Source organism: Populus alba, chromosome 10 (genome assembly GCF_005239225.2).
Source record: "Populus alba chromosome 10, ASM523922v2, whole genome shotgun sequence".
In the NCBI taxonomy this organism is placed as follows: domain Eukaryota; kingdom Viridiplantae; phylum Streptophyta; class Magnoliopsida; order Malpighiales; family Salicaceae; genus Populus; species Populus alba.
Genome location: NC_133293.1, coordinates 8,665,467 through 8,690,440, shown reverse-complemented (window position 1 = coordinate 8,690,440; position 24,974 = coordinate 8,665,467). Strand labels below are relative to the sequence as shown.

Here is a 24,974-nt window from a genome sequence, read left to right as displayed (position 1 = left end):
TTAAACAACAAACACAATTTAAATAAGAGACGTGACAGCTACTTATTCTATTTTGTCCTATCCGGTTTAGTTTGTGGGCAAGGAGATAATATATATATTATATAGTCACAATTTAAATAAGAGATATGATAGTTTGTGGGCATATCGGACACACCCTTTTACAGGGTTAAAGTATCTTTTACGTCTTTATGAGTTAAACCTCACAAAAACAGGCTCGAATCATTTTTTAAGCTCTGTAAACACGAAACTAAATCTCGAACGTAATTCTTTTTATAAGCAGGAAAAATATATATATATACTTTTAGAGTTTGGAATCAAGTATAATTTATAAGTACCTCATTCTTCTTCTCACACTTGAAGCAAAGGCATTAAAGTTTCGAAGATATAAAATTTTGAGTCGTTACTTAATAAATATAATCACGTTTGAAATGATCATTATTGTCAATCATGGCGATTGCCATAAAAAGGTTCTTCTCGTAATCTTTTTATCTAAAGTCTCGCAATCATGAGACAGCCTAGCATTAGAGAATGGAGTAATTAAAACATACCCACTCACTAGAGCACGGGTGATTGATTGGCTTTGCCTCTTCAAAAAAAAAAAAAAATTTATGAAAAAATATGCTCAACTGGCTTTGCCATTTGCATGAATTATCTGCTACCGTAAGAAAACATACAGAAAAGTCAGTGAAATCATATTATTTTTATTTCTCCTTTATACAAGTCAGTGAAATTGCAAGAGATTTATTTTAATTTAATGCTAAAATTGTTCTTGACAATGAATTGGGATTTATTTTGATATTTTAAATGAAAGCACTCAGACAAACAAGTGGACGAAATATTTTGATTATAGCTAAATTTGGATGAAAGAGAGATGATATTATCCAATTTTGATTACATTTAGGATGAAATCAATAAAACTAAAAGTTTTGAGACTCGATTGGTAACAAAGTAATAACTAGGGGCTAAATTGAGTTTGTCTAAACTTTAATTCTGTTTCAAAAGCTTATGTTCACACCTTTGAAACAAAGAATATAGTGCGTCAGACTCTGATTTCATACTTCAACGCACATACATACCTTCTCCACTGTCTGAAACTTCAGCAATTTATACTAAGAAAACGTTCTCAAGGTAAATTAACTTAAGAGAAATTGAAGTCTACGCTACAGAGAGAAGGGAAAAGACGTTAAGAAAATAAGGAAAAAAAAAAAAAAAAAGGAGAGGAAGAAATTGCTGAGATGCACTGTGAAGGTTTTGATGTGTTGTGGGCTCAGTCAGTGCTTTTTTGCCATGAAAGGTACTTTCTTTTGGATGATTGTTCTGATCCCAGCTGTTTTCTTTGTCCATATGGTAATGAGTTTATATTACTTTCCCGTTTTACCTTCCTTTCCAATCATGCTCTCTTTGTTGATTTTCCGGTGCATATAGTTCATCTGGATTTAGCTGGACTTTTCTTGTTTTTTAGCTTTTTACTTCCTTTTTACTTTTCTTTAGCTTGTGGGGTGCTGAGGTCTGGGTGGTTTATTGACGTGGTCGGTTTTGGTGAAGTAGAATCGAAAGATACTGGCTGTTTTTTTCTTTCAGGTGATCATTTGGATGCTTGAACTCTACGTTTTTTTTTTTTTTTTTTGGTTTTAAGGGCTTGAAATGTGTCGAGAAGCACCAAGTTCTTACAAAGATTGTATTTTGGGTTCATTCTTGTTCAGTTTTAGTCATGGTTTATTAGGATGGCAATGTAGATTTCGTTTGATTGTTAAGAAAAACCTATCGAGTCAATATATTTGAGAGATCAAAGATTCAGACACCTCCATTTTTTCCATGATCCTAGAATTACACGGCATGTAATTAGAGCATGGTTATTTTGTTGTTTTAAGTTTCTCGAGGGGTTTTGATCTTGATTTTGATTTTGTTTTGGAACAATATCAAGGGTAATGAAACATTATGAGACCTAAGAATTGGATAAAAAGGTGGGGACTTGGCATTAGAGGGAAATTGTGGAAGATGATGAAGTGCATACGTTCTGGGGAGCAGCTGCGATTAGATGACATGGCTTCCTCTTCAGAGTCCTTGGCAACTCGGGACTACTCAGTCAGTTATTCATCTCAAGCTGCCGGGGTAGATACAAAGGTTGAGAATAGCAACATTGAAGAAGCAGAGTCATCCCTTCGTGAGAGTGGTTATCTCAACTATGAGGTAAAAGAATTATCTTTTCCCCCCTCAAACAGAATTTAATGGAAACACTTGTTGTGATCACGGCCACTTGAAGGAATCTATAAATTGAACTATAAAAGAGTTAATAAATGTATAATTCTTCATGTTGAATCTGTAAAGAAGACAACGGAAAAGGCTACGCAATGAACTGTTGTTACCTGTGACCCGGAATTTATCTGTTTTGCACCTCTCAGGCGTGGATACAGGGATTTCCTTATACGTTATGGTGATCAAATAAAATTTCATTTTTGCCGTGAATGAAACCATAGGATAACCATTTTTGGGGTTAGCATATTGTGCTTGGAGATGAAGCATATAATGTTAACCTCACGATGTTATTTGAGATGTTTTGACCCCATTCAAGGTCGAACTATGGATGCGTCAATCAAAGAAGTATTAGGAGAGAGGAAAGGTAGAGTCTATTTGGGTCTTTCACCAGAGGCTTGCATTTTTCTTAGGTCTCATTTATAAGATTTGAAGCTTTGTTTCTGTTTTATTTGACACAGCTTGCTGCACTTCGTCAAAATTCGTGTTTTTGTTGAATTTTATAGTGTAACTTCACAATACTTCATGAAGCTAAGCGGCCATCTGATTTTATAGGAAGCTAGAGCATTATTGGGAAGGCTCGAGTATCAAAAGGGAAATATAGAGGCAGCACTTCATGTGTTTGAGGGAATTGACATTGCTTCTGTGAGCTCTAAAATAAAACTCTCCCTTTCCAGAAGATGTGAACAAAATCGACGTCGTTCTCAAAGTGATGCTGCCCCTCCCATGTCTATGCATGCTATTAGCTTACTTCTCGAAGCTATTTTTCTCAAAGTAAAATCGTTGCAGGGTCTGGGACAGTTTGAAGGTAAATTTTTGTATCTTTTTTGTTTTGCATCTTTTTTGTTTTCCATTTTATATTATCTTTGGTTGGGTGCAAATGAAACTTTGGGATGGAAATGCTGTGGTTTGATTCTGGAGAGCCACTGGTTTGGCGTATCACTCTTTGGACCCTGCGGTGGCAGGACTGCCAGTGAGCAGCAGGCTTCTTGGAATCCAGTTTGCTTGGATATTTCAATTATTGAGTTGATCCAAATATAAAAAAATAAATAATTGTAGAGGCACTTTTCCTTGTTATAAGAGAAAAGGATGGCATTTATCAAGTAGTCATATGTTGCCTGGTTCTTATAACTATTGTGCCTAAGTTTTCTCTGTAGGTTATTGTTGTATATGCAGCAAGTTATTAGATGCACGTTTAGAAGTACCCATAGCATGAGCACATGCACACGGTGATGCAAATGATGAAAATATGAGATAAAGGAATTTAGATTGCTGTATGCAATTAATGTATATATATTTTTTTTTTCTGTATGGCTAACTTTCCTTTCTGACCTACGTTCGCAGAAGCTGCGCAATCATGCAAAGTGATTTTGGACACTATTGAAACTGCATTGCCAGAAGGCATACCAGAAAGTGTTTCTGCAGATTGTAAACTACAGGATATTCTAAACAAAGCTGTTGAACTGCTTCCAGAGTTATGGAAACTCGCTGGGTCTCCCCAAGAAGCTATCTTGTCGTACCGGCGGGCTCTCCTATATTATTGGAATCTGGATACAGAGACCACATCTAAGATAGAAAAGGAATTTGCTGTTTTTCTGTTGTATAGTGGTAGCGATGCAAGTCCTCCTAATCTCCGTTCACAGGTGGACGGATGTTTTGTACCAAGAAACAATATAGAAGAGGCTATTCTGCTGTTGTTAATTCTATTAAGAAAATTTGCTGTCAAAAAGATTGAGTGGGACCCGACAATCATGTATCACCTTTCTTTCGCACTATCTGTTTCAGGGGAACAGAGAGCACTGGCCCGTCAGGTGGAAGAGTTGCTTCCAGGGATCATGGAAAGGAGAGAAAGATATAGCATTCTCGCTCTCTGTTATCACGGAGAAGGTGAGGAAATGATTGCTTTGAATCTTCTGAGGAATTTGCTGTTTAACAGAGGAAACCCAGACTGTGTTTTGGAATTATTATTGGCTTCAAACATTTGCGCAAAGAACACTATTTGCGTGGAAGAAGGGATAGGTTATGCTTCCAGGGCGCTTTCCGAGCTGTGTGGTAGATGCAACCAGATGGAAAGTGTTGCAAACTGCTTACAGGGTATTTTACTGTCAACTCAATCCAGATCAGTTGCTTCTGATTCTGAGAGAATTTCAAAACAAAGTGAAGCACTTGAGATGCTGGAAAGTGCTGAAAAAACGATGATAGAAAGAGATCCATCTATCATATTCCATCTCAGTTTAGAAAATGCTGAGCAGAGAAAGCTGGATGCTGCCCTTTACCATGCGAAGCAGCTTTTGAAACTGGAGGCTGGGTCTAGTGTTAGAAGTTACATCCTTTTGGCCAGAATATTGTCAGGACAAAAACGGTTTGTTGACGCAGAGAATGTAATAAATGCTGGTCTAGATCAAACTGGGAAGTGGGATCAAGGAGAACTGTTGCGGACAAAAGCTAAACTCCAGATTGCACAGGGGCAACTAAAGAATGCCATAGAGACCTACACTCGTCTTCTTGCTATCATCCAAGTTCAAATTAAAAGCTTAGGTGCTGGGAAGAAGCTTGCAAAGGTATGTGGACTGATTTACACACCTGTTCCAGTGACGCTCTGAGAAAACATGTGTTAGGACGTTTAAATTGCTAATTTTACACTAACCAGAAAAGTCAACACTTGAAAAAAAAAGGGGAAATTGTTTTAATGAAAACAAGGGTTTGCTCGATTGATGATTTGATCTTTACTTTTAACTCTCATGAAGTTTCTTGAAAGTTAACTTTCCTTGCTGTTAATCTCTAGAATCCATAATATAGTTGTTTGAATGTAATATCACCAGGAACCTGTTTGATCTTTTCAAGAGTAGCTTTGAAGAAAATAAATTTAAATTTTTGAATGAGTACTGTTGGCTTCATAAATTTTGTATTTCTTTTATAATTGCACAAAACTATAAATATTTACAGTCTTCAAAATACAAAAGTGCCTTTGAATGTCAAAAGGAATTATATATATATATATATATATTAAAATCTGTCAAATTTCCTAAAAGTAATCGTACGTAGTTTAACTATATTGTGAAACCAGAAATAGATTTATGGTACGATGAGCAGTACTTGCAATAGTTTACGAAGAATTTATGTTTTTCAACCTTGAGATGAGAGTTGGACTTCTCATGTTTTATAAAGTTTTCATGGGAAATTTTTGTCTGGTGAATAACCAAATTCCGATGAGCTTTCTAGGACCAGCTATTCTCATCCCAAAGTCTATATGATTTGAAAAGCTTTTGGGTTCTACCATTGCTGTGAGAGGTGAAAAGAACTAAAGTTTGGGTTTGAACCCATGAAGCCTGTGCTGAGGCAAAATAGTAGTATTGAATAGCATAAATATGTTCTCTCTAAATCATTTTCCCGTACATATATATATACACATAAAAACATAAATCTACAGAATCAGAGAAACAGCTGGAGTTTGGAAATGGAAACATGGCACGATCTGGCTAATGTGTACACAAGTCTGTCACAGTGGCGGGATGCTGAGGTCTGTCTTTCAAAATCAAAGACTCTCAGCCCTTATTCTGCTTCGAGATGGCACTCCACAGGTGAGTAGATGTTAAAAAATGGTGCACTCTGATCACCTTCATTATTTCTTTGTGTTCGGGCTCTTACATGCATGCACATGAAGCTACATATAATATACAAGTTGTCTAGTTTAAGTGGAGGAGCTGTTCCCTTTTCTGCTCATTAGCTCCTGCCAGCTCAGTTTTTTGATGTCTCGTAAGCTTGCGGGATGATGCTAGGGAATGGCTCCTAAATGTAAGATTGCTTAAAACTATGGAATTGAATCTATAATGCAGAAAACTCATCTTGAAAGTTCAATTTTAGTCGTTTATGTTAGTTGCAGGCATATCATGTCATTTTCCTTGCAGAAGAATTTTAGGTTTAGGGTACCAAATTAAAATATATACACACGTACATATATAGTTGCTTTAAGTCTTCTGTAGCGAAGAATGAATAAATTTTCTGCCAGATCTTCCTAATATATTGATATATAAACAAAAACAAATGGCGATCATGTTAGGGTTACTCTATGAAGCAAAGGGCTTGCATCAAGAGGCTCTGAAAGCATTCAAGGCAGCATTAGATGCGGAACCCAACCATGTCCCAAGCTTGGTATCCACTGCCTGTGTCCTCAGACGACTTGGTAGTCAATCAATACCAATTATCAGAAGCTTTCTCACTGATGCTATTCGACTCGACAAAACAAACCATTCTGCATGGTACAACCTTGGACTGCTCTACAAGGCTGATCCCAGTTCATCAGCACTTGAGGCAGCCGAATGCTTCGAGGCTGCAGCGTTTCTGGAAGATTCTGCACCAGTTGAGTCCTTCAGATGACTGCCTGATCTTGAAGTACATTTCTCTCCGTAAATCCATATGTAGACTTGTGTTGTTACTCAAAAATACTTGCTTGACATGCTTCAATGTATTGGAAATCTTTTTTAAAAAATGATTTGCTTTATTTGTAAGTTTAAGCCCAATTTTTATTTTATTTTTTGTAATATTTAACCTCAAATTAATTCAGCTTATGGTAGTGGAAGGAAGTAATTATATTTATTAGTAATGTTTCTGCACTTGGGGATTTAATTCAAGAGAAGCATATTGATTTTGAACTTTCGGGATGATGAAGCTGGTGTATCTCAATTGATATCTTCTTACCTTCAGAGGTCTCAAGTTCAAACCTTTTCTTACTAACCAGAAAAACTCAGGTGGGAATTCATTTCTCCAAGCAAATTCTTTCCAGTTACAAGTTCTTCGAGATCAGGAAAGAAAGAAATCACGATCACAGAAGCTGGTGTGAGGGTTATACACATGGCTATAAAACAAGAATAAACCCCAACAATTCTAAATATTTTAGTTGTATTAACATAATGTTTTCAGATCTATGGCCTACACACCAATGATTAACGAACCTATCTGATGACAGTAAACTCACAGATATAAGGAGGACATGGGCTCAAATATGTTCTTGGGAGAGCTTGAGTTAAAAAAAAAAAAGCATCCAATTGCAAGGAGAGATCAGGGTAGTCTCTCGTTTGTCAATGGTGATAAGATTTTTTATTGAAAGCAAGAGATAAAAATAATTTTTTTATTGAAATCTGTCAATCTACCACACCTAGCTAGCTTTAGAGATATTTAAATATTTTTCTTATTACATCTTTAATATACACTAGAAATTATTCTTAAAGAGATTTTCTTCACTACAATTAATTGATCTAAATTTACAATAATTTCTTGGAAGTAATTTATTTTTTAATTTAATATTCAAGTTTTTCATTGATTTATCAATTTGATATTCATTATTTGATGCAATAAAGATAATTTTACCCTTATTTAATACACATTAACTATAGTTTTATTCAAAAAAATGTTGATGATATAGATTTGATTGTTTTTTTAATCTATGGTGTAATTAATAAAAAAAAATTCCACTCTCCTCTAATTTATGAATTTAACTCAACCAATACATGTGTTTTATTTTTTTGAAGCGTAATTTGTTTTTTTAAATATTTGGTTTTGATTCATTTAAATTATAATTATTATTAATAAAATATACAAAATATGATTTATGAGCGCTCTGTGCGGTCCGGTTTGCCAGTAAATAACTATACTGTAATTTGTGCCCACAAATTAAATGACGTTTCACTTTAAGAAAAATCGAAAACGGAAAGACACGCAACGAATTGTAACGATTTAGGAAACATGGATCCGAGAAGAATATCCTTACAACTAATTTAGATTTGTTTAGATTTATTTTAAGTTCAAGCAATTAAAAGAAATCGTAATTAAAAAAAAAAAAAAAAGGGAATAGAGGATTGAAATTCTTAAACCCTCCTTAAAAATTCAAAGTCTCCTCGTCATAAACCCTAAGACTGTTTTTTTTTTAAATATCTTTTAGGGTTTTAAGTACAGGTACATGCACTTAACTTTCAATCAGTTTCGACGTTTTGTTTTTTTCCTTTACATGTCTTGTTTTCCGGAAAAAAAAACATATTTCTTATTAATTTCGTGATTCAGGACTAAACATGCCAGGCACTCAAATTCTTGTGAACGAGCTTGTCACCAAGCTTAGAAAACGGTGAGTTCAACTTTGTCTTTAATTTCTATGTGCTTTTTTTTATTTTAATTATTGTTTTGCTAATTACACACGAATGTGATACTCTATATCACATAAATTTGTTTAACAGTAATGTGATTTACATATAAATTTTAGGAAGAAGGGTTATTAATTTTTATCATCCCTGGTTTTTGGCATGGTATATATCATAGGTCACAGGCTCGTATATGCATGCATGAATTTGTGGTGATTTTGACGTTTTTGATGATATTTGTGAGGAACTACTGCACATGTTGAACTTTAGTTAGGTTGTTCTTGGACATGAATACTTATGATGTAATATGTAGCCTAGCGGAGAAGAGTTGAGACTCAACAGTATGTTCCCTTTTAAAATTCCATGTTAGACTCTTGTTAGGTACCAACAATTCTCCATAGATCATCATACTTGGGCAAAGTTAGTCGGGACTTGGCTCGGATACCTGTGCTAATCCAAGAAAAAAGTTTTCTTTCTTCGTTAAATGTTTTTTTTTTTTTTTCTCTTTTATCTCTGTGGTGGCAGGAAGGTGGAGGGTTCACAGGCAACTGCTCTTCTGACAGCGGAGTTGCTTCGGTCAGTCATATCCCAGCTGAAGGTGCCACAAACCAACCAGGCTGAAACTCTCATTGAAGCTGTAAAAAGTGTGGGGGAGCAGCTCGTTGCTGCCAATCCTGTTGGTATGCTTACAGTTTTCTTCTGTAAATTCCTCATCGGGTTTGTTGAGATAGAAGTGATTAAAAAGATGAATTGTGGTCCCGATGATGCCTTTTGTAGACTTCTGAAAGAAAAGTACAGGTTTTGAATTCCATTCCTCTACAATCAAGAATATTTTTCTTCCTTTAGGAAGCAATATTGGTTTATAGGCATAGATGAATATAAGAAGTGTACTGGTGGAAAGCTCAGGACAATTGAAGAGCTCCCTTGTCACTTTAAGAGTGGGGATTAGGCACTATAAACTATAAAAATAACATCCCTCCAAACTTAAAGTTGCGAGTAATAAACACTCTAATTGTTTATCCAGCACAACTTCAAAGATCGGAAGTCATGTGGTAGCTTATCAGGTCGTCTTTGGTATATTTATAATGAAAATGTTGTATGAACCGCATTGCAGAGCTTGCTGTTGGGAACATTGTAAAGCGTGTTTTGCACGTAATTAGAGAGGAGGATTTTTCAGTTGCGACAAATGCTCTTAGAGGACTGGTATCATCTGCTGGTGGTGATAACAGGGATACTGCTGAACAGAAAGATTTCCGAGCTCAAGATGTTGCCGTTGCTGCAGGACCTCCATCGCGCCCCCCTTCATTGCATTCCCTTCTTGACCGCACACCTGATTCGGCAATAGCTCGCCACTCTTCCTATATCGGAGATTCTTTCGAAGGAAAAGGAAAATGTAAGCTGCTATATGCTTAAAGCTTAGGTTCAAAATCCCCCACATATATTTTTTTCTGCCTTGAACATTTTCCCAATATTATTCTAAGTTCGATAATTACAGATTTCACGTATGAAAATGTTTTCAATTTAGCCGAACCTCATTTATCAGAGAGAAATACAATGGTCTCTAGCAAAAGCAGCATTCACTTCAAAGCATTTTTGGGTTTTGGTGTGTAATGGCATGTTATCCCTTGCAGCAGCCGATAGAAACACAGAGATCTGGAAATTGAAGCATGATGTGATACGGGCAGTTAATGAACTCATCGAAGATATAAACAGTTGCCACGAACAGATTGCAGAACATGCAGTGGAGCTTATTCATCACAAGTATATATCATCACCACTTGATATCATTTTCTATCTCAAGATGCTTCACATTATTACCTTAAGACTTTTTCCTCCCAATGATATTGATTTCAACTATTTTGCTTTAGACACTCTGGGTCTGGGCATAAGAAGTTACATAATCCGGTTCTAACCAGTTTATTTAAAGTTTCCAAGATCTAATATGGAAGCATAAAAAGAATGATAAACTTGCTAGTTGCTAGTCAGATGTTCTCATTTCATCTTTCAGAAGATTGTATAGCTTACCTTCTTGTTTGATTCATTATATCATCGCACTTTGTATAGCATTGCCCCCATAAAGGGGATTTCGGTCTCGTAGATTGAATTTCTGAATCTTCATTTTATCAGATTTTAAGTGCCATTGGTTACTTCCCTGGGTTTCAGTGCTTGAACAAGTAGTACATATGGTAACACTGAAAAATATGTTTGATATTTTCCAATACAATGCTGCAAAAGTACCCTGAAACTTGAGTCATTAGATAGGCTGACGGTGCATCTTAAAGCCTCTAAAAGAGTGTATTCTTAAAGAGATCTCGCTTGCTTATTCGTTTTACTTTTTATGTTGATAACTGGTCTTGTATGTATTTCTTTAGCCTGAATTTCTCCTCGCTGAACAATCTTGCCTGCGTATATTTGTCACAGCTCTTTAATGTTTGCATTAGTTTTAACTATTTTTAATAATTTTCAGTGAGATTATTTTAACTTTTGGTCGTTCAAGAACTGTGAGGGAATTCCTATGTGCTGCAAAAGAGAAAAGATCATTTCGGGTTTTTGTCGCTGAAGGAGCTCCAAAGTATGTAGAAATCTTAATGTGAAAGCAACAAAAATAGTCTCCCGCCTCACTCCCTTCATTGAGTATTTAATTCTCCTTTCTCTAATGATTCATAAATTAGGTATCAGAGGCATGCCCTTGCAAAAGACCTCGTAGCAAGAGGCTTACAGACTACACTGATTACTGATTCTGCAGTTTTTGCAATGATTTCTCGAGTGAACATGGTAATTGCCAACTTCAAATGCCTTGCTCTTTCATTGATGATTATAATTTACTTGCCTAAAATTGGGACTTCTGGTAAAGGTTGTAGTTGGAGTTCATGCCGTGATGGCTAATGGTGGCGTCTTAGGTCCTGTTGGGTTGAACATGGTTGCACTTGCTGCCAGGAAGCACGCTGTTCCATTTGTTGTGGTTGCTGGTACTCATAAGGTTTGCTGACAAAAACATCCTATTGGATAGAACATGTATTCTTTGGAGATTTTCCAGTAGTATTCCTTGATCTGCTAAAGCATAAAAAATTTGAAAAAAAAAAATTAATATCGCAAAGCTTCTCGCTTTATAGAAGAGCAAGTCTGAAGTCTTCACATGAAACTGTCCAAATGGTAACAATCCATACAAAATCAATGCCTATCTGTGTGTTCATGCTCAAAACTGTCCAGCAAATTCTCAATCCTTACGAATTTTGCTTTGACTCTGATATTACCTGTTTGCTTTTTGTTGATAATGCTGTATTATTTATCTGGCAGTTGTGTCCATTATATCCGCAAAATCCACAAGTCTTGCTAAATGAAATGAGATGTCCATCAGAACTCTTGCAATACGGGGAATTCTCAGATTGCATGGACTTCAGCATTGGCAGCGGCACTCCTCTACTTAATGTTGTCAATCCTGCATTTGATTATGTGCCACCAGAGCTTGTCAGTGTTTTCATTACCGACATGTACGACCATTCTAAGTGTTAGGAAGCAAGCTTGTTTTTCTTTTTCTTGGGAAATTAGCTTCTCTATCTCCAATTATCACCATTATGAAACAAATTGGCAAAAGTTTAACTGGATTGGCTGTTGTACAGTTTTATTCTTTTAATTGTAACTATGTTGTGTTCTTATTATTAGAAACGGCTTGTGTGGGTTTTTAAGTACTGATCATTCTTTACGCTGCAGAGGAGGATATAACCCGTCATTCATGCACCGGCTCATTGCTGATTATTACTCTGCTGACGATGTGAATCTGCCAAAGAAAACCACTTCTTGAAAGGGTGAGTTTTCTTTCTATGTAGGATAAGGTTTTTTTTTTTTTATCCTTTTCTGTGCTGGATAAGTTACTTGCAAAGGCTGTGGAGAAGTTTTCAAGATGTTTTTGTAGTTTACCAGATTCTAAAATAACAATACCGTTTCTTGTGTTTTCAGAAATTGACCACCTGGTATTTCTACTTTTGCAGGCATGACTGAGATCTTGATGCAGACTTTTGAAAACTGAAATGATAGCTTAATCAGGTTTCTTTACCCGAAGAAAAAAATAGCATTCAAAATTTAGGTTTTTTTGTTCTTTTTTTTCTCCTTTTCTTTTGGCTCTTGATGACGATACTAATTGCTTGACAAAAAGGAAACTGAATAGATTTCTTTCCATTTGGCAAAATATGTGCCAACAGATTTAAAATATAGCAATACAGTGTTGCTGTAGGAAAGTTTGAACTGCTCGTGCAGTGCTTAGAGGCATCAAATACTCTCAGAATGACTTCATTTTGATACCCTGTCAGCTCTGTACTGGTGAATTGTCATAGAAGAGGGTGATGCTCGCACGCTCTTGCGAGACTCTTACCTTGTATAAGATGTAATGGTGTCATGAGAAGCTTGCTAGAAGGAAACTGATGCTCAAGTGCAAACATGAGATGGGATCAAATTTTCGTTTTATTTTCATTCACCATTTCTTTTTCAGGGTTCCTCCCTCTATCTCTCGGGTGCTCTTTTATCGGTTAAGTAGCTTCTCCACACCGCTACCTGCATGGGAATGGAACGGGAGCACATGGCTGGATTTGGATATTACATGACCAGAAAAGATATCCGGCCATGGCTCGATGAGTCCAGATCGCATCGATTGGATATCACGGTATCTGGTCCGAAATGTTGCAAAAAATACTCGCGCCTAGATTGCTTTCTTTTTCAAAATTAAAGCAATCATTCATCCATCCACTTCCAATGATGGCAAAATGCTTGAGCACTGGAAAGAGAAAAGGAAGAACAATCTAGCCTGAAATTTGAGAACCTATTCTGAAAATTTCAAGAACACTAATATAATCTACAACTAGGAATCAATACCATTTTAGATAAATGAAAAGCCAGAGCACATGAATAAAGAGAAATTTCCAGCTTGTGAGATGTAAAGACGATATCACTGATTTCAGGGAAGAATTCAACAAGACAGGGGATGAATAACAGAAAACCAAAATATACCATCAACTGGAAACAAAACCATAAGGCCCAATTTATTACATTTTGCGAAGATCTATGCCAGCCTTCTTAGCAACAGCATCCAGTCCGTTCTTTTCTATAGTCTTTAACGCTTTGGTCGACAATCGCAGCTTGACATAGCGCTTGCCAGCTTCCCACCACACCCTCTTGTACTGCAAGTTGACAAACTGCAACTTCTTGGTCTTGTGGTTTGAAAAGGAAACTTTGTTTGCCCTGTTTGCTTTCTTCCCGGTAAAGGGACAAATTCTACCTGCCAAAAACAAAAGAAAAAAAAAGAATCACATAACACAATTAATCAAAATCTAAACCGCTGTAATATAGCAAGCACCAACCGAGTCCCATGTACATGAAGAACAAAAATCTAATAAGCAAGGGTTAGCTCTGCCCCGTCTCAGACACTAGCATGTTAAGACAAGACAGATGCAACAAATACAATCATTAGCAATGCTGGGTTTAATAAAACAAAGGCCATGTCTATGAAAACAAATCAAAACTTGCATTAAATAATCTAGAACACCAGAAAACAAGAGAAAGAGAGAATTTTACGGGCAATGACAGGTTGGAGAGCGGGAGAGAAAGGAGCGGAGAGTGGTTTTGGTGGGTTGTAGGAAATTCTGATGCCACTCAACTGGGAAGTGACAAACCCTATCTCTGAAACCGAAACCAGACTAGTCTTCGAAATAGAAAGCTGCTGTGTTTTGCGGAAGCATATACTGTTTCCAAGCAACACTCCTCCTCCAACCCCAACCCCAACCCCTACCCCTATTGCTGTTGTTGCCATTGTCTTCTTCTTCTGTGTTTCCTTTCGTTTATTGCTTGTTATCTTCTCTCAAATTGGCAGAAACGGATAACATGTATTGAGCAGCAGCAGCAGCTACTTCATTTGAGGCCTCTTGTTTTTCTTTCCTTTTCGTATTTGATGGACGGTGTGTGTATTCTCTTGGGTTAGGTTGGGCTGAGTTAGGGACCATCAACCTGCTCACACGGGCTGGGCTACACAAGGCCTAAAAAATGGCCTAATAGTGCAATGAAATTCATACGTTTGGCAATATTAAATATATTATCATACAACTATCTATTAACAAAATTACAAAACAAAGAAATGATAAAAACTCATAATATTAGTATTTTTTGGTCTTAATTTAAAAAATATTTTTTTTCTATAAAAAAAAAAAGGAAGAACAATGGAGCCAAAAAACAAAGAGAGAGGATGTACACCTTTAATTGTTAAACTTGTATGATGAACTAAGGAACATGATTGATTGAAAAGTTGTGTTATTATTGTATTTATTTTCCAATGAAAACCGATCAATTATATTTATAATATCATTAAATTTCATTATGCTTTGGTCCAAGAATCTAATTAGATTAAGGTTTCTGTTTTTGTTCAAAACAGAAGCAAAAACAAAGAGCTTAATTGTTTTGATTTTTACTTCTACAGAAATAAGAACCTGTAACCAGTTGCCAAATTGCCAAATTTTTACTTCTACAGAAAAAGAGGTACTTTTAAGAATGTGGCTCTTGAAAGTTTTGGTAACATGTTGCTTGTACAAACAAGTTTTTTGTAGGGAAAACCACAAATGATACTAGACAAGCCCTAAATTCCTCCTCTTTTTTTTTTTTTTTTTGTTTTCTGGGAGGGAAGGGCACCTTGCAAAACAGGAACCAAAACCATGGCAGTAAGCTTCCCTCCTGTATCGCAAGCATTTACTTGATGAATTATCATATCCCACTTTGGAATTAGGAGTTGAAGTGTTGAACCCTTGACCTTCAACGTACTTGTTGCATATGCAAGAAAGGAAAATATTACATTAGCAAAAGTCTCTTTCAGCCTTATCCTTCATGTATGTAACTCTACTAGCCCCATTACGTGAATGATCAATTCAATAGATCAACCTAGTTCAGACCAACCCAGATCCTCAAACTTTCAAACTCCAACCAGTGACTATGATTTCAGCATTTTGCAAGTTTCCCTGCAGTTCAAAAAACATGTTTTCCGACATGTCATATGGAAAAAGGTTGAGATTAAACAAAGGTTCAACACTGCTCCAAATGTCAAAAAGGGTGGGTGTTTTACCAGGCCTGAACAGAAAATCCCCTCGTCAGTCTGCATGCACGTGGTTTTCCCATTAGTTCATGGCATCTACTAAAACAATCATTTTGGGAATCTGGCAAGGTAAATATCATGAGGAACATATTCCACCACCACAGCACGGTCGTCAAATAACCTTCCATGTAAACAATGCGCTGCCATGCAAGCGGCTTCTGTTCTTCTGAACTCCACAAAAACACATCCTCGCTCAAAAATGAGTCCACGATTACAATCCTGTTCCTTGCAATCTCCCTTCTCAATAGAATTTGGTTTCATTTCCATGCTATCATTCGCAAAATCTTTTTCAACATCTCCACTGACTTCCTCCAAATTCAACTCTTCTCCAGCCATTAATTTGTTATCTCCCACCTCCTTCAAATTCAAATCTTCTCCAGCTGTTGATTTGTTTTCCACATGGACTTCCTCCATTTCAATGTCATCAGTGACCTTGTCGACATTGCTGTCTGACACATCTTGAGGGGGTTCTTCAAAACCGGATGAACTCTTGCATGCTAAGTCTTGAACAGCCATATCACTGTCAACCTGAGCTGGTTGGCATGGCTCATCCTCCATGACATCACTTGCTGGTTTATCATCACCAATGCTGTTGCCTTCCATAAACTTTTGGTCAATAGATCCTCTGATGTTCCTTGTTTTAGGATCTGTTCCATCACAACCTAAGCTTTGTGTAGCTTCAGCAGATACCGTATCATCATTGAATTCGCATGATTTTGAAGTGGATGTGGTAATTGCAGCATACTTGACAACGTTAATGGATTTAACAGAGCCAAACCTGCAGGTTTGAGAGGTGAACATATATTCCAAACCATGATTCAAATTACTATAAAGTTAGAAAGCAATAATGAAAAATTCGTTTACTCATACCTGGCACACTCTAAACGCACATCTTCCAATATTTCTTCAACTTCCGTGTTAGATAGGGATGAAAGGCTTTCTGAATCAAACTATTTAATATTGAGAAAAGGACAAGGATAAAATAGATAGTTAAAAAAAATATCAATCCAAAATAAAGTTTAAATATAGAAACATGAAAGAATTACTGAATTAATATATACCAAGAAACATAATACCATACCACATTTTTAAGCTTTAAGACTTCTGTAGGCTTCTCAAGAAGAGCCTTTGCATGCTGAGAGATCTGGCCAAATTGTGGATTTCCATCACTTCCCTAAAATGTGGTACTTCTATGTTAGTTCCCATCACCATGTGATGCATAGAGTTGATATTAAATTTTCAGTAGAGGAATCAGGGTGGTGAGGAACTACCGAGGATGATGCATTTGGAACAGCTCGAATAGCAGTTATTACTTGCCCTCCTAACTTCATACCATTGAGACCCGCACATGCCTTGAAAGTAACCGATTCATCTGCATACTGATATCAAGAGTATAGATCAGTTCTTTGACAGTCAAGGTCAGGAGAAAGGGAGGATTAAGTTACAAAGAAAACAATAATGAACAAAGAAGCACAGTTAAATTCACGTAAAGGAGAACCCTAAGTGTTCTAACAGCACAGTGGTATGCCTCTCTGGAAGCAAATGTAAGCAACAACACAAATATGCTCTCTTACCTCTAGGAAGGCAAATGGCTCATCAGGATCCTTACTATTCTCAAACTGGTATGCCTTCAGAAGTCCAAAGGCACTAGCAATCTCCATGAGCTATAAAAGCAGCAAGAGCATCATTGTCACTTACAGAACTGAGGAAATTGGAGAAATGCAAATAAAATAAAGGATATGGAAGGTGGAAAGGGTGCAGGAATTTTGAAGAGAAAGATGGAGGAGTGTATGGGAATGCAGGAACCCTAGAGGAAGGAACACTGTACACAAAGAATTGAAAATTTCAGAGTCAAATTACCATTTTAGAAGAAAGAACCTTTGAAATTCCACCAATGAAAATCTGAACAAATAACTCAAAACAGAAAAATAAGCACAAGATTGTAAATATAAATCAGAGCCAGTAGCGTATCAGGTAACTAGATACAAGCAATAGAGACTCAATACAAGATAAAATTACATTTAATAATAATGAAAATCCAACCAGTAAAAATAATAAGAAATAAACACAAAGGAGGTGGTAATTACATGTGGATAAAAGCAAGGCACAGTTCCTTTCAGGTCTACAACTGAAGGACAAAAATAAAAGCGTGGCTACATCAGTTTCACCCTGTAAAGTCTCAAGTCTCAGCTACACACCAGTTGTTTTATCAGTTATGCTACTAGCGTAGCAAGAGCAGCGGTGAATAGGGGTTTAAGCACAAGCTATTTTATGAGTAAAACAATTCACTGCAATTAAATTATACTGGGACCTCCTCTTTCACCTTAAAAACATCCTAGTCAAGCAGCCAGAGCGATGTTGGCCATCCACAAACTATTATATTCTAGTCATCAAATTCCTTTTTAGTTCTAGCACACTTGCAACATCGAGTCTATCCTATGTTCCATGGCTTTTAATATTTCCAAATTCTATTGCAACTGCCAGTTCACAATAAAAAAAGTTCCCCTGTCCCTCCCCATGTGGTCACTAACTCCTGAAATTTGTCTCACCCATGTGTTAGAAGAAAGCATTTTTCTGTGAATGCTGAAAATCATCTTTGCAAATATAAGAAAAGGAAAGAGATAGGGGGACCAAAGAAAAATTTCGGTTCATCAGTCAATGTCATTAACAAGGAATTTCTTGAACTTCCATTGGAAACACATACAAACTGAAAATTGCCACTCGAGGTTCAAAATTAAATTAAAAAAAAAAAGTTCTAAGAAAGAGGAATAAAAACCCTAGCTTTTTGTTCATGCCAGAGGACCAGAAAGACCTAGCTAACTGGAAGTTAAAGTAAACACAAAAATCAGTTAGAAGGATGATGGTGCACACCTTATGAGGTGAATCCTTAACAATATCACCAATTGCATCAATTGCAGCTGCTGATTTTTCTAGTTCACCAGTCTGCATGAAAATAGCAACTGTCTGAAAACCTGCTACATGGATAATAACCACAATATACCTCAGAAAAAGCAAAGAAGAAGCTGAAAGCATCAATTGAACAAAAAAATAGTGTCTGTTTACAATACACAAATTCAAGCAACACGTATAAAATCAAACAGATTTCGTGAAAACTGAGGATAGGAGAGGAGGCAATAAATAAAATATAATCCATATATTCTAATTTAATAACACCAAATGTGCATGAGTTTCTTTTTACAGTACCCATTCCATGATCAAAAAACTCATATCCCTAAAAAAGTTCAAATGCATTGATAATCAAGGTGAGAGACTGTGTATGCCACAGAAACAGTACTGTGAGATCAAGATTGAACCTGCATATTGGTTTCTTTCCAGCAAACATAGAGCAAACCAATTATGTCATCAGGCCTGCTTTCATCTAGGGCAGACATGATGCCAGAATTAACAAATAGAGAAATAATGATACAAGAACATCAAAAAAGTTACTCGATGACAGGAAATATCCTTTTAGTCAAAACTATGAACTTCAAATTGTTAGATCTCATTGATCCCTTCAACAAACATTTTTTACCATATCTCTCGTGTTTTCTCTAAATTTCTGTTAAGACAAGAAATATACAGGATTGAACTTAAAGAAGAGAAGTTAACATCAATAAAAGAATGTGCAAAACCATGCCAATGTTATGAGGAGAATATTTAGCAGATAACATCATGTCACTCAAAAAATATAATGCAAGTAAATATGCTGGGAAAATTCAGAGTTGATAACAGAGAATGACAGAACTATCCTATATATATACACCTTAAAACATTATTGAATTAGCACATTAAATACATAACATACAGCACTGCATTTCCTTAGACGAAAAAATTACTGTTTGAGCAGCCTATATCAGTAGCCCAAAACCAATGCCAGAGAAAGAAGCACCATCAAACTCGTCACTACACCTGGATATCTTCTTATTTAGGAGACAGCTTCATCACCATCCAGTACGTGAAATATCACACACCCAATATAAACATCCTATTTAAGAGATTCCAACATGACAGTCAGAATAAATCTCATGTAACTAGGCAAACAGAATATTCCATGTGCAATATGAAGTTTGTGAAGTTACAGAAACAGTTCCTATGTTAAATTTGTGGACAATCTTGCTTTGCTTCCACAGAGCTAGCAAAATCTAAGGAGTCTATGAAAACCAATGACAAAATCATGCAAGATCTTGCAATTATGAGGCCCTCACCTATATGATAAGGACTAAGAAATCTTCCATAACCCACAATTTTGAATATACCAAAACCAGAAAATCCTGCACTCGACAACAAGTATAGCTCCTTTGTTTGGTATTTGTATATGACACAAGGGTTCATTTTATCTAAATACATACTTTTATACGAGCACAGTAACTTTTAAGGATGGTCTAATATTCAAGGCACACACCTCAAAATAGTTTCCAGAATACAGTCGACTAGTCGATAGCACTGATACCCAGTGAACAGCAAACTACTGCAATTACATACAGAACAAGCTCACTTCACTGTGCCATGGAAGCATGCTCCTCTCTCACATGCATGTGGGATCTGTTGGTAGTTGTCATAAGTGAGACCCGTGTGCATGTGATAGGAAGCAAGTACACTCCAAGATTATGCTATAATTTTAATCAAAACAGTCAAAAAGAGTAACTGCAAGTGTTACAACTCCCCATTTATAAATGATGGGGAGAATAAGAGAGTAATAACTTCACATCAGGAGCCACCTCTTTCTTGGTTAACCCAATATTACGTGGCCTACAAATAGATTGACCATTGATAGTTGCATTAAACTTTGTCTTTTTGAAAGCCTTTAGATACAAAACATCAATAAAATACTAAATGCATACAACAAATACACAGCAATGAATTGTAGGTTCAAGAGCAAGTAATGCATCTGAGAGCAACACTGTCACAGGAGTTATGATAAATGCCAAAACCTCTCTTTCTGATCAGTAGCTGCATTATGCAAGTTAAAACTAATTTTCTGTGCAATATTTTACAAACAGTTAGATGCATTGAATTCATTCTCTTGTTAACCAATGCAACCAAACTTTATAAGTTGTTGACTTGGTAAAACACCCATTTGCAAAGAAATAATACCATTCTTGCAAAGTGATTGTTGTAAAACACCCATTTGCAAAGAAATAATACCATTCTTGCAAGCAGGTAAAATATTTGCAGACAAGATTAACTAGTAGAATCATAACCTGACATTTCAAGCCTAAAATCTACTGTGAATAAATACATGCCATATATATATATCAAACCCTAGTCACAAAAATCCATCTTTCTCGATTACTCTGAAAGAACAACAATAGCTTGCAATCGATTATCTAAAAGGTCACGCCTTAATATCTTTTTAAACAGCACACTGGCCTAAACCGAGCTCACCACTGCAGCACTCCTCCTTCAGGACTCACTTCAAAGTAATTTAGGAAAATATCAATCTTGTCTTAAGATTTGATTCTGATCACCATGCAGGCTGGACCAGATTACAGAGAACTTGGCTTTTCTACTGTCATTTCCTTTTAGCTAATAAAACTATCTCTCGCAACTGATAAGGTTTCCGATTGACTAGACATAGGAATTGATGTACTCTATGACTTGAGAAAAATAGAGCTCCAAAATACACAGATATATACATCATAAGAACTTGCAGCAATTAGATTAAAGTTAGAAATTCTAGTGGACAGACAACTGACATAAAAATAAATCATCACCAAAGAGAAACAGGGAAAAGAAATGATTGGAAAGGATCAAATATATTTCTAAGCATCCAGACAGACCAATTAACTTCAAAATAGACAATACCAAAAAATTCCAAACAATAGCACACCATGAATAAGCCAGAAAAACAAGAAATCCTAAAGATTAGTGCAAAGCTATTAAACTTTAAAAGAAATGGAGGGTGGTCATTCTTACTGCCACTTCAATAAAGTCTTTGGGCCGTCTGACTTTGATAATGGAGCCTGATAAAGAACAGCCATCAAAAGAGAGAGCTGCTGAAGCATCCTCTGGAGTCAGAAATTCCACAAGAGCTTGGCCCTTTTCTTTTTGCATCTGCAGATAAAATATGGCAAGACATGCCACAACGCAATTGTAACCATACACTCGATAAGAATAAAATGGACATTATTCAAATACAAATTAGAAACTTACAATGCAGCTTATACATGGTTGGGTTCCTTGGATATGATTGACACCTGAAGAAATCAAAAGGTTATTAAGACAGTCCATCACAGCTTTCTCAGAGGCTGAAGCTGGAATGTTCTCCATATAAAGCTTCCTTATAGGATGGGTCACTTGTGTAAGTTGAATGGATTCAGTGGAGACTTTCGTTGCAGTTGACGAAGAACTGGGTGAAACCCCGGAAAGAGGCTTCATTGGAGCTGAAACAACAGGAACGGCACTGACCACTTCATGTATATTTGAAGATGCAGTTTGGTTTGGTGATTGAAAATTAGAGAGAATCACAGCAGGAAAGACATTGTTTGTTTCTTCTGGTGCAAGGTCCCATTTAGCACTTTTCTTCTCTGGTGAGCGTTTAGCTGGGGAAGGAGTCTTAACAGCAGCCTCAGTTTTTCTCTTCCTTGGTGAATAGCCACCAAGCCCACTTGCAAAGCTACCATGTCTCCTCTGATGCCTACTAGAACTACTGTTTGTAAGTTGGTTATTTTCAGCATCAGATTGTTGTCGTCCAGACCTTTCTTTGACAGAATGCGAGGACAATTCCACATGCTCTCTTTTGTGATAAGAACCACGTTTGTGAGCCCTTGGTGAGAGTGAAATAGACCTTCTATTTCTGTCCTCGTGCTCTCGGCTCCTTGATCGTCTCCTTTTCAGCCTTAATTCTTCATGATGAGATTTTGAAGATTCCTTCCTTTCCTTTCTCTCAGAAGTTTCTAAATGATGCCCTTTTCCTAAATCATGTTTCTTTGCAGCATTCCTGTCTCTACTTTTATCATCAATACCATTCCTGTATTTTTCCTTTCTTTCTCTTTCAGATTTTCCTCTACTTTTGTCCACATGTCTATCTTTCTGCACCTCTCTTGAATGCTTCCTCACAGCTTCGCTTTCAGAAATATTGCTTGGCCGCTTATCACCTTTTCTCCTGTCATGAATTTTTTCATTAGTCTTTTCTTTAACTTCAATTCTCATATCTTCGTTCATTTTGGCCTTCGATTTTGTTTCTGAATCTCGAAAATCTCTATCTTTGCCTTTGGCTATATAATCCTCCTTCATGGAAACATTATCTTCTTTTTTTCTGTAACTCACCTTGCCATGTTCCTCTGACAAGTGCTGTCGGAGACCAGTTGAAGATTCTTCATTGTGGCCATTACCCCTTTCAGATCTATGATCAGAAGCTTTCTCATTAATAACACCTCCTAATATATCTTTTAATTCTCCTTCCAAAATTTCAGATGCATTCTTGTTTTTCCTTATAGACATAATCTCATCAAAGCTGAACGGTCTAGTCCGTGCAGCAGTTCCTTCATACTGGTGATCTTGAGACATCTCACTACTTCTTCCATACTTGTCTTTATGCCGACTGGATCTGCTCATCATGCCTGATAGAAACTAACTCAAAACAGTGAATTCTGCAGCCCTGGGAGCAAGGAAAAAAGCGCAAGCCTTGAAGTAAGAAAATCGAGCAGCATGCAGAAAAGCCAGTGAAACTCTGGCTGTTAGTAAAATAGTCGCTCTATAACTATCCTGAGCCCAGAGGAAAGATATGCACCAACATAAAGCAAGTATTAGTCGCTAATCCATGTGTTTTAACAATTGAAACCCTTCTGACAACAGATTGAGACAAAACAACAACACGGAGGGAGATTGCAGGTTCAATACCAAGTAACAACTCTGAGGTAGGCACCTAACATTATGCATCTATCTATCATACTATTGTTCTGTGGGACACCCCAAAATTCCATGAAGCCTAACACATTAACTACTGTTGGGCATTATATCAAAATCTTCCAGATACATACAGGTTTAACGGAGAATGAAGATACTTCCAATAAATCTGAAAATAACACGCAGATTATTCCTAATATTAGTCACTAATGCATGTGTTTTAACAAAGAATCAAAATCACCTTTCGAAAAACTGGCTTAAAATTCCTACACTAAACTCACCTTGATTAAGTTTGTTTCTAGAACAAAACAATATCCAGTCTAGATAATAGAAAAATAAGTTAAATTAAATGTACTGCAAGAAGAGGTTTGTTTGGAGTCGTACCTAAAAGGCAGTTAGCGGAGTGGAGAAGTCGGAGAATGGCGAATTGGAGGCGGAGGCGGAGGAAATAGTTAAGTATGATTAGTTACAGCCTACGAGTAGGAGGAGATGAGAGTTGTGCGGAGGAGATAGAAGAGACCTAAGGTAGAAGATGGCCACGAACAAACACCATATATTTGCAGTTTAAGATTAGGAGCCCAAAAATGAAAAATACAAGGACGAGACGACGACCTATTAGTATCCCCTTCCCCCCTTGTTGATTTCTCATGAATGACACGCCCCCCATTTGTTGCCTCGTGTCGTCGATATTACAACCATATATTTTTAATTTTCTTTCCTTTTCTTTTAATGTTGCAATATTTAAATCTTTAAGCTCTTAGCAAACCATCTAGAACAATTGATAAAAAAAAAAAAATGATTTTAATTTATTTCTAGCAAGTACAATTTCTGAATTCAAATTAATTATTTATTTCCTTTGTAAAATAACATGGTAAATGGAAACATCTAAATTTTATGAGTAAACATTAAGAAGATGACATGGTATGAAAACATCTAAATCAGGGATGATAATGAAATTGTATAAGGTAAAAATTTTATATATCTACATCTAATAAGGTACATATTTGTACTTTTAATTACACACACGCGTTACATTATGGATCATATTAAAAAATTAAACATGAAAAAAAAACTATTTGATATTATTATTAAAGTCGACATAATATATCAGCCTCAAAATCCTCAGACTCAATTCCTTGCTTGGCCTGGATCTAAAATCAAATTATTTTAGATTTGTTTCAATGTAATCCACTCTACTTAACCTGTTTAATAGCATCTTGGCTTGCATGTAAAAAGAGTTCGAGAATAAAATTGACAAAAAATAATAAAAATAACAAAACAACATTTCAACTCAACTATTCATTTAACACAAGTTTAAAATTAAGTCGCTTGGAAATTTTCTCAACTTAACTTATCACTAAGTAAGTTGATCGATCGATAAAAAATTTTAAAGATGAAATTGACTTAACATAAAGAATATTATGACAAGGAAGTCTCTAAACACTTGCAGAAAAAAGAAATTTTTTTTACTGGTTGCTAGATGATTTCAATCAATGTTGTCAAAATCATGAGTTGACTCCTAAAATCATATGATTTTACGAGTCAACATGTATCTAATATGTAAAATCGAATTAAAAACTCAAAAATTAGTAAAATCAATGATGAAACTCGATCAA

The 24,974-nt window shown here is 36.2% G+C and overlaps 4 protein-coding genes and 1 long non-coding RNA gene across 10 annotated transcripts; 3 read left to right on the top strand and 2 right to left on the bottom strand.

Moving 5' to 3' along the window:
- Window positions 1–1,040: 1,040 nt before the first annotated feature.
- Window positions 1,041–6,849, top strand: LOC118048871 (protein NPGR2). 2 transcript variants are annotated; one of them, XM_035058711.2, is made up of 7 exons: window positions 1,041–1,294; window positions 1,492–1,581; window positions 1,925–2,190; window positions 2,809–3,061; window positions 3,598–4,814; window positions 5,684–5,834; window positions 6,314–6,849. In XM_035058711.2, the coding sequence occupies exons 3-7, from the start codon at window positions 1,939–1,941 to the stop codon at window positions 6,628–6,630; spliced, it is 2,190 nt and encodes a 729-aa protein (XP_034914602.1). In that variant the 5' UTR covers window positions 1,041–1,294; window positions 1,492–1,581; window positions 1,925–1,938; the 3' UTR covers window positions 6,631–6,849. The 2 variants fall into 2 exon arrangements, with proteins under 2 accessions (XP_034914602.1, XP_034914600.1); XM_035058709.2 differs by lacking the exon at window positions 1,492–1,581.
- A 1,469-nt stretch (window positions 6,850–8,318) lies between these two features.
- LOC118048911 (translation initiation factor eIF2B subunit beta) lies at window positions 8,319–12,186 on the top strand. Its single transcript, XM_035058765.1, has 9 exons — window positions 8,319–8,371; window positions 8,910–9,064; window positions 9,499–9,777; window positions 10,016–10,145; window positions 10,852–10,956; window positions 11,057–11,159; window positions 11,239–11,364; window positions 11,682–11,875; window positions 12,096–12,186. Exons 1-9 carry the CDS (start codon window positions 8,319–8,321, stop codon window positions 12,184–12,186), a joined length of 1,236 nt encoding a protein of 411 aa, XP_034914656.1.
- A 1,116-nt stretch (window positions 12,187–13,302) lies between these two features.
- LOC118048872 (large ribosomal subunit protein bL28c) lies at window positions 13,303–14,281 on the bottom strand. The gene is made up of 2 exons (XM_035058712.2): window positions 13,950–14,281; window positions 13,303–13,653 (listed from the first exon to the last, which is right to left on the bottom strand). The coding sequence occupies exons 1-2, from the start codon at window positions 14,182–14,184 to the stop codon at window positions 13,421–13,423; spliced, it is 468 nt and encodes a 155-aa protein (XP_034914603.1). The 5' UTR covers window positions 14,185–14,281; the 3' UTR covers window positions 13,303–13,420.
- Window positions 14,282–14,864: 583 nt separating this feature from the next.
- Window positions 14,865–24,002, bottom strand: LOC118048873 (uncharacterized). 5 transcript variants are annotated; one of them, XR_004687557.2, is made up of 11 exons: window positions 23,743–24,002; window positions 21,664–23,110; window positions 21,427–21,564; window positions 18,382–18,453; window positions 17,371–17,412; window positions 17,085–17,174; window positions 16,782–16,889; window positions 16,592–16,684; window positions 16,381–16,460; window positions 15,481–16,288; window positions 14,865–15,376 (listed from the first exon to the last, which is right to left on the bottom strand). XR_004687557.2 is itself a non-coding variant. In XM_073411591.1 (10 exons), the coding sequence occupies exons 2-10, from the start codon at window positions 23,068–23,070 to the stop codon at window positions 15,559–15,561; spliced, it is 2,760 nt and encodes a 919-aa protein (XP_073267692.1). In that variant the 5' UTR covers window positions 23,071–23,217; window positions 23,743–24,002; the 3' UTR covers window positions 14,865–15,558. The 5 variants fall into 5 exon arrangements, 4 of the variants coding, with proteins under 4 accessions (XP_073267692.1, XP_034914604.1, XP_073267694.1 ...); XM_073411591.1 differs by having other exon boundaries at window positions 14,865–16,288; window positions 21,664–23,217; XM_035058713.2 differs by having other exon boundaries at window positions 14,865–16,288.
- Window positions 20,476–20,738, top strand: LOC140955976 (uncharacterized). The gene is made up of 2 exons (XR_012170810.1): window positions 20,476–20,616; window positions 20,668–20,738. It is a non-coding gene; the product is annotated as an uncharacterized lncRNA (long non-coding RNA).
- Window positions 24,003–24,974: the final 972 nt, after the last annotated feature.